At 46.5% G+C, this 14,098-nt stretch overlaps 1 protein-coding gene across 9 annotated transcripts in view; it reads left to right on the forward strand.

Moving 5' to 3' along the window:
- STAP1 (signal transducing adaptor family member 1) overlaps window positions 1-14,098 on the forward strand; it is a 145,296-nt gene that overhangs the window by 116,977 nt on the left and 14,221 nt on the right. For all 9 annotated transcript variants that reach the window (XM_075607586.1, XM_075607610.1, XM_075607568.1 and 6 more), the window contains one exon: window positions 3,741-3,869. In XM_075607586.1, coding sequence (XP_075463701.1) covers window positions 3,741-3,869 — 129 coding nt within the window. The remainder of the gene's footprint in view (window positions 1-3,740; window positions 3,870-14,098) is intronic.

Genomic DNA, 14,098 nt, shown 5'->3' on the forward strand with positions numbered 1-14,098 from the left:
ATCAGTGTCATAGTATTTCCCACACTGTTATTTCAAGTAACAAGAAACCAAATTATATAAACAAAATCCTATCCCTTTCAGGGATCTAACTACACATCATAATCAGCCTCTAACTGCTGCTGGGCCAACTAACCTGGTTCCCCAGCTTAAAACAACGTCCTCTCATTTAGGATCACTAGATACAGCATAGTCTTTTAGAAACAGCAATACATATTTGTTTGTCTTATCTGTTCGTGGTGGGAACTTGGTCCCAAGTGTCCAGGCAAATCCTCTGGTGCTGTGATACTTGGAGGGACCGTCCACCCCGAAACTGGATGCAGGGGAGCAGCGACACCCCCAGCCCCCAGGCTCTAAGGAGAGAGACTGAAATGCAAACCTCTCTGCTCTAAATACAGTACCTGTGGAAGTGATTAGAAGAGCAGGTGAGGGAGAACTAGACCCATTGTAATCTGTGGTCTGGATTTTCCATCCAGCAGCCTGAGTTAATGTGAAGCTGTGGAATGGATCATTTTTAACTATTCCTGCACTTTCTGACCTAAAACGGGGCAGAAAGCTGCCTAACATCTTTGGACTATGTCAAAACACACATATATATACACACACACACACACACACACACACACACACACACACACACACACACACACACACACATACACATATATATACACACACACACATATATATACATACACACATATATATGTATATACATACACACATATATATATATACATACACACATATATATATATACACACACACACACAGACATATATATATACACACACACACACATATATATATATACACACACACACACACACACATATATATATATATATACACACACACAAACACACATATATACACACACATACATATATATATACACACACACATATATAATCACACATACTCACCACCTTGCTGCCACCACTGCTCCGGGATACAACCCCTTCTCCCCCCTCCCCCCCCCCCCCCCCACGGGGGCAGCGCAACCCCCCTGCATCTCCCGCTCCCCCTCCCTTCCCCCCCCCCACGGGGCAGCGCAACCCCCCTGCATCTCCCGCGCGGGCAGGGAGGCAGACACAAGGATCGGGGCAGAAGGGGGACACATCTCCCGCTCCCCCCTCCCTTCCCCCACCCCCCACGGGGGCAGCACAACCCTCCTGCATCTCCCGCGTGGGCAGGGAGGCAGCCACAAGGATCGAGGCAGGCACAAGGATCAGAGCAGAAGGGGACACATCTCCCGCTCCACCCCACCCCCCACGGGGGCAGCGCAACCCCCCTGCATCTCCCGCTCCCCCTCCCTTCCCCCCCTCCCCCCACGGGGCAGCGCAACCCCCCTGCATCTCCCGCATGGGCAGGGAGGCAGTCACAAGGATCGGGGCAGAAGGGGGACACATCTCCTGCTCCCCCCTTCCCCCCCCCCCACGGGGGCAGCGCAACCCCCTGCATCTCCCACGCGGGCAGGGAGGCAGGCACAAGGATCGGGGCAGAAGGGGGACACATCTCCCGCTCCCCCATCCCCACCGGCGGTGCAAGCCCCCTCCATCTCGTGCAGGCTGACAGCCACAGTGATCGGGGCAGAGGGGGGCACCAAACAGCGGCAGATCGGGAGCGAGCACACGTCACTGGGAGACTCATGAATATTCATGATCTTCCACTGACTGACGGAGGCAGATTATAAACAAATGCCAGCTTTAAAAATGTCGCCAAATTACGCCGATCAATACATGGAGAATGGATTGACCTGCAGCTATACAGTTCTTTAGCTAAATAGAGATTGCCAACATGAAGCTATTGAAGTAAAAAAATAAATTAAAAAAAAGACTGAACAGCAGCTTTAATACAAGGTTAAGGCCCAGCTCATGGTGGCGGTGATGCTATTTGTGCGCGCGGACACTTGCGGGACTCTTACCTGATTTCCTATTGTAGTTCCTCAAGTGCCCGCGGGGGGTGCACGTGTCGACGGTGCTACATTTTGGCCTGACAACTAAATTTGAGATTTCGGGTTGCAGTCGCGTGATGTCGGTGTCACGCGAGTTGGTTCAGCCAATGAGGGCGAACTAGCTTCATAACGCGTCCGTGATGCCCCCGATCGCCTTCCCAATCTCCTGCAGCCTAGCGCACACATCTCTGGGGCTGCAGGAGTGCGTGCGGTGGCAAGCGCGCCTGCGCTACCACCATGAGCTCAGCCTTATATGTGGAAGCTGCTTGTACCTTGTCAAGCGGGTAGCTAAATAAAGTGCCAAAGACCTGCAAATTAAGCTAATTAGCATCCTACTTTTCATATTCTCATGATGATCAGATGTCTCATTGGGAAATTCTCCAGCAGCTTTTGGCTTTGGAGAAATAATGAATATTGAATGATTTTTGAGCGGTTATTTAAAATGGCAGCTATTGGGATTTTTTGTAGGAACTGCTGAATTAGGCAGTTCTGGTGCTGTCAGCCTTGACATAGCTGCAGTGTTATTTCTCCAAATACTGTATATAACTAGTTCCTAATGAAAACAGAATATATTAGTTGTTGTGAAAGGAGTTCACAGTACTTTAACTGTATTACAAATGCATTTGTTGTTAAATATGATATCACCTTTTAAAATGTATTTGATTGTTATATAAACGTTTCCTCTAACTATTATCATGTGATTAATTATTCAGAGCATAACATCCTGAAAATCATATTGCTTTTAGCCTGACTCATTCAGCCGTCACCGAGATGAGTCAAAACACAGAGCTGCACTGTTGTAATTAATGGATAAATATGGGAGACGAAAGTTAACACTAGAACCCAGATGACTGCACTCAGAGTGTAATATATAGATCGACTATAGTAGTCAGGGTATACAATATCCCACTGAAGGAGTTAATTTGCTCCCTTCAATTGACACACTAGAGTGAGTATTAGAGTGCAGTCATCTGGGTTCTAGTGTTAACCTAGTGTTAACTTTTGTCTCCCATATATGTCCATATGCCAGTGCATCTGAGTTTACTAATTCTATGTATTAGGTTGAGCGTTGTCATTCTACAAGTTGGTTAATTAATGGATAAACCAATGAAAACCAGATGCTCTGCAAGTCCCACATCACTGTATATGGCCCACTGTAGTAGCACCCTCTTGAATGCAGGAGAGTATAGTCCTGTTAAAACAAGGGCTACAATTTTTTTAGACCCACTGAAAGAGTCAATGCTTTAAGGGAAAAAAAATAATTATTTTGAAGAACTGTTAACTGCTAATATTCTATCAGATATGATTAAAGAAATGGTAGGGTTGCGAGGGGGAAGATAAGTTATTGTTACCAACCTGCCCTAAAAGTCTACTTCATGGTACCAAGATTACATGTTGTCTCCCTCTCTGGCTCAAGATTATTCTGATTACACTTGTGAATGTTTTCTGGTGATTTGTGCTGCCCGTAGTAGTCTGCTGCATCCTACAAAATGGATGGGGCAGTCTTGCTCGCCATTAACAAAAAAAAGCAATTGTAATGTAATGTGCTTAAATGGGGAGAACTTAACACAATCGTTTAGAAGCGGTGACAAGAATAGTAGGAAACTTGCAGAATTAAAACAGTCACTCTCTGAGTTTCAGTGAAGGGCTTAAATGGAGAGTATGCAGATACAATACTCTGTTTATAAATGTGTGCTGTGTGCTGTGCCAGAGAGATGTTTATTTGGCAGTTACAGTATGATGTGCCACTTCCAAGCTTTCTAACTCTCCCCTCACTTCCTAAAAGGTGCTTTCACAAGGTAACTCGGCAAGAAGCCGCAGACATGCTCGTGAAGATGCCATCTGTGGGAAACCTGATTCTGAGGCCCGGTGCAGACTCCAAGAACTATGCTGTGACTATCCGAGAGTCTTCAGAGTATGTGTCATTTACAAACCTCACTAATTGTAATAATTATCATCAAGTTCAAAAGAGGAGATAAAAAACAAGGCACAAGTGACTTCGTTTTTGAATCTGTGTGACGTTCCATCACTGTACAATTAGACATACACAATATTAGCGAGCTCGAAGCTCAGGCGCACAATATTATATATGTATATGTACCCCTCTTTCACCCCACCCGACATGAGATTGGGGGGAGTACACTTCATCCCAGGTTACGCTCAGGTGTCTTGATGCTGTATACCTGCTGGTAACAGGAGGGCTGAGAGCTCTGCGATGTTGTGGGGGAGAACCAGGACAGGGACAGTAGGTGATGGGACAGGTTACCTTGCTCTTGTTGTCTCTGGGTGTTCAGCGCCTCCAGCCAGTAGGGATCCTACTGGGGTCTGCAGAGGAGAGGCCCCCACTGACACTCCTCACATAGCAGAGACAGGGATCCACACAGCAATGTCTTTTGTAGTTTTATTGCAGGAAAGCAGCATTACAGCATCACAGTCTGTACACAGCATATCTCCCACTCTGCATGCCTATGCCCTGCTCAGCTCTCTCTCTGCTCACAGCAACATAATTTCCCTCCCTCCTTACCCAGGTGGGGTAAGAGGGAGAGACCGCTTCTCTATCAGCTCTACTCAATATCTCTCCTCAGACTAAGGCTGCGTCCATAGGACTGCAGCCGTGCTGAGGCGCGCGGAGGCTGAGGGAAAGCAGGTGCTTTCCCTGGCCTTGGTCCGCGCGCCGTCCGGGGGCGTGTCGGGGGGGGGGGGGGGCTGTGACATCACAGAGCTGGTTCGCCCTCATTGGGTGAACCGCTCACGTGACCGGCCCTGCGCTCCCTTGAGCGCTTGAATTTAAAATTTTGCTAACACTTATGCTTGCGTAAGCGTAAGCGAGCCCCTGCTAAAGCCTGCAGCCTCTCATTGCGGCTGCAGGGGCTCACTGCCAAGCAGCAGCGCGCCTCAGCACGGGTCAGCGCATAAGCGCTGACCATGCCCAAGGCCTAACTGATCTCTCTTCATAAAGGATAACTTAATTTAGGAGGTATATCCCAATTTGGACATCTCAGGGGAGTGTTTCTAACTTTGAATCATTACAAGTCAAAGTTGGATACAGATTGACCCACACACAGCAGGGGGCGTTCCAACCAATATCCACCCCTTTGATTGACATACCTCATGTTGCAAAGCCTGCCCTCGAATATTGCTACATGATTCAAGGCTGAAACTTACATGCAGGCCATGTGAAGGAATTAACCTTTCCACTGCCTGTACTAACAGGACTGACAGAGGAAAGTCCCAGAATTAGCAATAGCTGTCGAAGGCCAGGCTATATATATATCAATTTGTGTCAATTGGAGTGTGTGACTAGGTTTAAAGACAAGGTCAGGGCTGGACTTAGCCTTTGCAGGGCTCATGGCGGCATGCTGGCAGCGGGGCCCCTCTTGTGCAAAAAGTTCAGGGTACTTACCTTGAAGAGCAGCCCTCCTCTGGCAGCGTCATGGTTTCATGACATCACTACGACAGTTGTTGCCATGGCGTAGCGGCGTTATTTGACGTCAGTCACCATGGCAATGCAATGCTACAGGAGGAAGGCCACTCCGGAGAAGGTAAGACACCCCCTCTCAAAAACAAACAAACCACACACACTTCTCTCATATCTTGGGCAGAGAGGCGGTGTTGCCCGTCCGAAGCCCCTGCTCCTCCCTCCTATTGGCATCAGTTTGATTCCAGCACCGGCAGAAGCAGGGAGAGGAGGGAGCGCAGGGCCTCCGAAGGCACCGGGCCCATGTTGCCCGCCTGCTTGTAAGGCCAGCTCTGCGCCACCACTAACAAACAGGCAGCACACACAAACGTTGGTCAGGCATGCTGCCTGACTGCTGGAAACTCCCTCTTGCAAAAGACAGACACCTAATCAAGACTGGCTTCTGAGAACACAGGGAAGCTCATTTGGATCTCAGCCAGGGAAAAGACAGGCGCCTAGGAGGCAAGTTAATTTAATAGATTAGAGACTTTTGTTTATGCATTTCTGTTTAATTTTCTTTTATTTTGTCCTTGTTAACCTTGTGGCAGGAGGATTTCTCCTAAGCCTGTTAAAAGGTATTAACTGGTTAAAGAATAAAATACTGTCCATTTTATACTGGTACGTCAAGTTAATTATTGAACAAACAAGGGAAGGTTTCTCGCAGAGATCTGCTGGGAAAGTGAGCTCAAATTATTTATCTGTCAATGTATCAGTGATTTGCTCTATTTGATGCAGTCAGTGGGGGGAGGGGTGGGGAGGGGAAAATCCTGCTCAGCTCAAAATAGATTTTCTAGGGAGGTGCTATCAGGGTGAAACATAAGCGTATAGGAGGAGAGAGGAAAGAACTATATGATGCACTCAGCCCTACTAATGAAAATAATAAACTTTTATTTAATGATAATTGAAAAATGCAAACATAACAAATATATTTAAAACCTAAAAAGTGTACTGTTCAGTTCTGATGTGCAATCACTCTAGATGACCAGGTAGTGTCATAACTAGTGTGAAGCACAGTAGAATAGAGAAACTGTTGATTCTCACAATACTAGTATGAAAATGGTTCAGTAAATGCACAGTGAATATAACCCTGTCAGGGAAGTAACTGGTGTGCAATCTACATAGGTATTGTGATACACGAGCACTGGGAGCATTGATAGTGCAGTACTGTGTTACAAAGCTGCAGTAGGGCACATAGCACTGCTGCATACACGAGAAGCCAAATGCAAACCCAGGCAGGGAAGGACCCCCCTGATGATAGATCAATGGGAGCGCTGCTGGGAGGTGGGTGCAGGTAAGTATACCCCGTGGTTGACCTCATGAGGGAACCCCCAGACTGGGGCCCCGCTGCCAGACTGGGGTTCCCTCATGAGGTCAACCACGGGGTATACTTACCTGCACCCACCTCCCAGCAGCGCTCCCATTGATCTATCATCAGGGGGGTCCTTCCCTGCCTGGGTTTGCATTTGGCTTCTCGTGTATGCAGCAGTGCTATGTGCCCTACTGCAGCTTTGTAACACAGTACTGCACTATCAATGCTCCCAGTGCTCGTGTATCACAATACCTATGTAGATTGCACACCAGTTACTTCCCTGACAGGGTTATATTCACTGTGCATTTACTGAACCATTTTCATACTAGTATTGTGAGAATCAACAGTTTCTCTATTCTACTGTGCTTCACACTAGTTATGACACTACCTGGTCATAGAGTGATTGCACATCAGAACTGAACAGTACACTTTTTAGGTTTTAAATATATTTGTTATGTTTGCATTTTTCAATTATCATTAAATAAAAGTTTATTATTTTCATTAGTAGGGCTGAGTGCATCATATAGGGTTCTTTCCTCTCTCCTCCTATACGCATTTGCTCTATTTGTTCTACTTGCGTCATGAGATTTTGGGAAGTGATTATAGGAGTTAGGGAAGGAGAGAGTCAAAGCAATATTATAACAAGAAAGCCTCTTGGTTGCAAAGGCGTAACAAATAAGGCTTCGTTTATAGTGCGCGACAGAATGCATAGAGTTGCCTGTCGCCCGAGCGATCCGTGCACTCTGATGGGGAGGCGTGGCCGTGACATCACCAGGCTGCTTCGCCCTCATTTGCTGCACTGCTCACGTGACGCGGCCATCGCGCGAAAAAACAAATTAGTTTATCGCTTCAAAATTCTGCCACGCCCACTGTGGCCGGCTTATTAGAGGTCCTGTATTTTGTACGCACCATTGCGCGCACTATTATCGCGGCTTAAGGTAAACAACTTTTGTAGCTGGGAGACTTCCATAAAAAGCTTTCCTACACACAGGCCCCCTAGTCATTCCAGCCTAAGATGATATCTATTAGGATTATGCAATTTGCTCAATCAGGCAGTGCAATCATTTTGAATTGTGTCAATTTGGAGGGGCCTTCAAATGTATGGACTGTTATATTTCAAACGTTGGTTTGAAAATAGTTTTAGTTTTGTCCACCTTAATGGTAAGGTAATTAGATGTATTCAGAAACCCTCCATATCAGATAATTAACTAGATCAGTGATTCCCAACAGGGGGTTCGGGAACCCCTAGGGGTTTGTATGGGGTCTCCCAGGAGTTCGGCAAAAAATATGTAATGGCGGATCCCAGACACTATAATGGGTTCCTGGGCCCGTATGCGTACTGTGCACTTAATAAGGCCCCAAACTACACCTTGGTGTGGGTGGTATACAGTATCTGTCAATTACAGCAAAAGCTTCCGATGTCACTCCCCGAAAAGCTTTGCATCCGCAGCGGCAAGGCAATGTGGGGGCGTGATTTTGGAAACTCCAACAATAATGTATCTATACCACATCTATACCACCCATGCTATCTTGACAAATGGACGTTGTTGCAGGGTACATGCAACCACACACGTGGGTTCTTTGGATAAGGCTTATTTATTTGAGCCTTAAAACATACAGCACACCAAAAACAAATAGCTTCTCATCAGGAAACAAAAGAAAATAGCTTCTTCTTCAGCAGACAAAACAAAATAGCTTCTTTTTAGCAGACAGAACAAAATAGCTTCTCTTTAGTATGCAGGAGACAGACAGTTCATCACACATGTACTTTGCAACACAGACCTTACAGCAGTAATCTCTTCAGCATTTTCAGTCCTGTCTCCTCACCAGCTCTCCTGCATGTGTGTACAGCCTGGGTTTTAACACCTTGATTATGCGGCTGGGGTTTATGCAAGCCTAAACATAGGTTTTCCAGGCATATGGCTGGTGACGTTCATTCACCCTGTCACAGACGTGCAGTTTGTAGCCTTACTAAGCGTGTGTTCCCCTCATGGGCTCTGTTAAGGCTGCGTCCATAGAAGGACAGTCAGCGCTGAGCTGTGCAGAAGCTCCGCGATGAGCCCGTCATCCTCAATGAGGATGTCTTAAGAGGGGGCTCCCGCGAGTGTCTGCAGGCGTGCTGAGGCGCAGGGATTTTCAGCCGACAGGAGAACCTGTTTCTGAGCGAGCTGTCGGCTGAAAACCTCCAATCAGAGCGAAGCATCGTCAACGTCACAGCGCCGTGATGCTGGCGCGTCGTGGGCTATTGGCCCAGTGACGTCAGTGCCCCACCTCCCCACGCCTCCCGATCACGCACGCTGGCTCGTCTGCTAGTTCATGCAATCGCTCCTGATTGCGCAGACAAGCCTAAAATGGATGAGAAGTACAATAAAGAGACGCACAGTGCTCATTTGGATGTAATTTCTCAGAATCCCTGGCTGCAGTGGAAGCATTGTGTGCTGAGAGATAATAGGGAAAGACATGGTTAAAGACCTGTCTGCGACATGCAAATGCACCACAAGTGGTATGTTTATTTACTGTACAGTTGTTCTTTGAAACACAACTGTGATCAAGTTTAAAACTTGACTTGTTTGGTCTCAATGAATGTACTTTCGCTTAAGGTGAACTGGTATACATGTTACAGCTTAACCCCGTTATAGCCCGGTCCTTTTTTTAATTTTTTTTTATTTTTTATTTTTTGTGGTGGTATTGTGTCCGCCAGAGGGGGAAAGCTGAGAACTCTCCCAGTGTTCCTAGACCCGGTGGAGCAGCAGCAACAGCACACAGCACTTACCCGGCATCTGGCAGCTCTTCTCCCTGTCTCTGCTTCCTGCTTCCGTCTTGCGAGAGCAAGCTCCCTTAAAGAGACAGTATGTCTGTGTGTGTGTGTGTGTGTGTGTGTGTGTGTATTTGACTGTGTGAGACCGTGTGTCAGTGTGTCAGTGTGTGTGTGTGCAGTGTGCTGTGTGTGTGCAGTGTGCTGTGAGTGTATGCAGTGTGCTGTGAGTGTATGCAGTGTGCTGTGAGTGTGTGCAGTGTGCTGTGAGTGTATGCAGTGTGCTGTGAGTGTGTGCAGTGTGCTTAAAACATACAGCACACCAAAAACAAATAGCTTCTCATCAGGAAACAAAAGAAAATAGCTTCTTCTTCAGCAGACAAAACAAAATAGCTTATTTTTAGCAGACAGAACAAAATAGCTTCTCTTTAGTATGCAGGAGACAGACAGTTCATCACACATGTACTTTGCAACACAGACCTTACAGCAGTAATCTCTTCAGCATTTTCAGTCCTGTCTCCTCACCAGCTCTCCTGCATGTGTGTACAGCCTGGGTTTTAACACCTTGATTATGCGGCTGGGGTTTATGCAAGCCTAAACATAGGTTTTCCAGGCATATGGCTGGTGACGTTCATTCACCCTGTCACAGACGTGCAGTTTGTAGCCTTACTAAGCGTGTGTTCCCCTCATGGGCTCTGTTAAGGCTGCGTCCATAGAAGGACAGTCAGCGCTGAGCTGTGCAGAAGCTCCGCGATGAGCCCGTCATCCTCAATGAGGATGTCTTAAGAGGGGGCTCCCGCGAGTGTCTGCAGGCGTGCTGAGGCGCAGGGATTTTCAGCCGACAGGAGAACCTGTTTCTGAGCGAGCTGTCGGCTGAAAACCTCCAATCAGAGCGAAGCATCGTCAACGTCACAGCGCCGTGATGCTGGCGCGTCGTGGGCTATTGGCCCAGTGACGTCAGTGCCCCACCTCCCCACGCCTCCCGATCACGCACGCTGGCTCGTCTGCTAGTTCATGCAATCGCTCCTGATTGCGCAGACAAGCCTAAAATGGATGAGAAGTACAATAAAGAGACACACAGTGCTCATTTGGATGTAATTTCTCAGAATCCCTGGCTGCAGTGGAAGCATTGTGTGCTGAGAGATAATAGGGAAAGACATGGTTAAAGACCTGTCTGCGACATGCAAATGCACCACAAGTGGTATGTTTATTTACTGTACAGTTGTTCTTTGAAACGCAACTGTGATCAAGTTTAAAACTTGACTTGTTTGGTCTCAATGAATGTACTTTCGCTTAAGGTGAACTGGTATACATGTTACAGCTTAACCCCGTTATAGCCCGGTCCTTTTTTTAATTTTTTTTTATTTTTTTATTTTTTGTGGTGGTATTGTGTCCGCCAGAGGGGGAAAGCTGAGAACTCTCCCAGTGTTCCCAGACCCGGTGGAGCAGCAGCAACAGCACACAGCACTTACCCGGCATCTGGCAGCTCTTCTCCCTGTCTCTGCTTCCTTCTTCCGTCTTGCGAGAGCAAGCTCCCTTAAAGAGACAGTGTGTCTGTGTGTGTGTGTGTGTGTGTGTGTGTGTGTATTTGACTGTGTGAGACCGTGTGTGTGTGTGTGTCAGTGTGTCAGTGTGTGTGTGTGCAGTGTGCTGTGAGTGTATGCAGTGTGCTGTGAGTGTATGCAGTGTGCTGTGAATGTATGCAGTGTGCTGTGAGTGTGTGCAGTGTGCTGTGAATGTATGCAGTGTGCTGTGAGTATGTGCAGTGTGCTGTGAATATGTGCAGTGTGCTGTGAGTGTGTGCAGTGTGCTGTGAGTGTATGCAGTGTGCTGTGAATGTATGCAGTGTGCTGTGAGTGTGTGCAGTGTGCTGTGAGTATATGCAGTGTGCTGTGAGTGTGTGCAGTGTGCTGTGAGTGTGTGCAGTGTGCTGTGAGTGTATGCAGTGTGCTGTGAGTGTATGCAGTGTGCTGTGAGTGTATGCAATGCTGTGAGTGTATGCAGTGTGCTGTGAGTGTGTGCAGTGTGCTCTGAGTGTGTACAGTGTGCTGTGAGTGTGTGCAGTGTGCTGTGAGTGTATGCAGTGTGCTGTGAGTGTGCAGTGTGCTGTGAGTGTGTGCAGTGTGCTGTGAGTGTATGCAGTGTGCTGTGAGTGTGCAGTGTGCTGTGAGTATGTGCAGTGTGCTGTGAGTGTGAGTGTATGCAGTGTGCTGTGAATGTATGCAGTGTGCTGTGAGTGTGTGCAGCGTGCTGTGAATGTATGCAGTGTGCTGTGAGTATGTGCAGTGTGCTGTGAGTGTGTGCAGTGTGCTGTGAGTGTATGCAGTGTGCTGTGAGTGTGCAGTGTGCTGTGAGTGTGTGCAGTGTGCTGTGAGTGTATGCAGTGTGCTGTGAATGTATGCAGTGTGCTGTGAGTGTGTGCAGTGTGCTGTGAGTATATGCAGTGTGCTGTGAGTGTGTGCAGTGTGCTGTGAGTGTGTGCAGTGTGCTGTGTGTGTATGCAGTGTGCTGTGAGTGTATGCAATGCTGTGAGTGTATGCAGTGTGCTGTGAGTGTGTGCAGTGTGCTCTGAGTGTGTGCAGTGTGCTGTGAGTGTGTGCAGTGTGCTGTGAGTGTATGCAGTGTGCTGTGAGTGTGCAGTGTGCTGTGAGTGTGTGCAGTGTGCTGTGAGTGTATGCAGTGTGCTGTGAGTGTGCAGTGTGCTGTGAGTATGTGCAGTGTGCTGTGAGTGTGAGTGTATGCAGTGTGCTGTGAATGTATGCAGTTTGCTGTGAGTGTGTGCAGCGTGCTGTGAATGTATGCAGTGTGCTGTGAGTATGTGCAGTGTGCTGTGAGTGTGTGCAGTGTGCTGTGAGTGTATGCAGTGTGCTGTGAGTGTGCAGTGTGCTGTGAGTGTGTGCTGTGAGTGTGTGCAGTGTGCTGTGAGTGTATGCAGTGTGCTGTGAATGTATGCAGTGTGCTGTGAGTGTGTGCTGTGAGTGTGTGCAGTGTGCTGTGAGTGTATGCAGTGTGCTGTGAATGTATGCAGTGTGCTGTGAGTGTGTGCAGTGTGCTGTGAATGTATGCAGTTTTTTTTTTTTTTTTTAATTCGGGGTCCACGCTCAAACCGCGTTATAAGCGGATCCGCGCTATAACGGGGTTGAGCAGTATTAAGGTACTGGTCTCTGAAATATGATATCCCACTATTGATTAGATTCACTAATCAAACCACAGACTTTAATGAATTTAAATATTTTAGTTCCATATGTACACTTTGTTGGGTGTATTACGATCTCCTACTAAGACATTAAAGAGGAAGGCCATTCCTAAACACACAGGCCAGAGGCACAGTACAGTAGTTGCAGTTTGCTGTGATCATACACTGTACAAGTTTGGTTACTTACAGTAGCATAAAGTGCAGAAGAACGTTAGACACACCTTGTGCTAATAACACAGACTGTATTCTACTTTTTAATCCCCCTTATCATTCAACAATGAATAAACACTATACAGTATTCTCAACACAGGAGGGCTTATGTACAAACATTTCCTGTTACATTTTTTTGTGTCAAAACTTAATGTATATGACGCATCATTTGTTGTTTGAAATTATTTTTGATGCGTTCCTCATGTTGAAAATGTGACTGATACAATTTAAATTAAAAACAAAATTCTATATATTTTTTATTTATAACTAGTAAATATTAATTAGTGTAATATTTATAATAGCCATACTGTGGAAATAATAAATGTTGTTAAATATATATAATGAAACAACCATACTGTGGCAAATACTTTTCTGCGTTCATGTATAGTACTTCTACGCTAACAGTATTTTTAGTTTAAACACCAAGTTAAACTTGGTGGACACGTTTTATGCACTTTTAATTGATTTTATGACATACAAAAAAAATATTTTTTGGTACATACATTTATATCTGTATGCTAGTGCAGTTCATAACAGTGCATCAATTATTTTTGCCTTTACTGGAACAGATGTTGACATATGTTACACTTAGTACATACCGTAGGCTTCAATGTGTGCTTGCCTTGCATCTTGCTGCTGTAGCCCTCCCTGCCCAGCTCCTAGGGAACTAGGGAGTTTACATCGGTGCGCTGTATCTGGCTACTAAGCATAGTTTACCTCACTTCAAGGTGTTGGAGTCAGGTGGCTGGGTGATGAGATAGCAAGGGTGAAAATGATGGGTGCCAGGAATTTATTCAGGTCCCCAGACACGGGGAAACACATACGCAACATAGTTGTACATTGCTTTACATACTTTGGTTACATTATTGATATGGTACTTCCCTAGGTGCTCACTCAACACTCAAAGGGAGGTGCATTTACTTGGCTGTGTTACTTGTATTGGACCAGCCCACCTTTGTCTGTTATACTCCATATACTTCGAGCCCTTACTGTTATCGTAGCCGGTTCTGTGCAGGTAACGACTACACCACGTTCCTGATTGGGAACTACCAGTTCCCTACAGGTTCGGGAGAATACATTGGTGGATCAGCATGTAGAGCTGATACGCTGACACCTGGGAGCCCTCTGTATCAGGCCCCTGTGGCATGTCTGTCCCCACCTGTTTGGTACCTACGTGTTTCCGTTGGCCATCTAATTAAGATCCTTACTTACTATAA

Source organism: Ascaphus truei, chromosome 1 (assembly GCF_040206685.1).
Source record: "Ascaphus truei isolate aAscTru1 chromosome 1, aAscTru1.hap1, whole genome shotgun sequence".
In the NCBI taxonomy this organism is placed as follows: domain Eukaryota; kingdom Metazoa; phylum Chordata; class Amphibia; order Anura; family Ascaphidae; genus Ascaphus; species Ascaphus truei.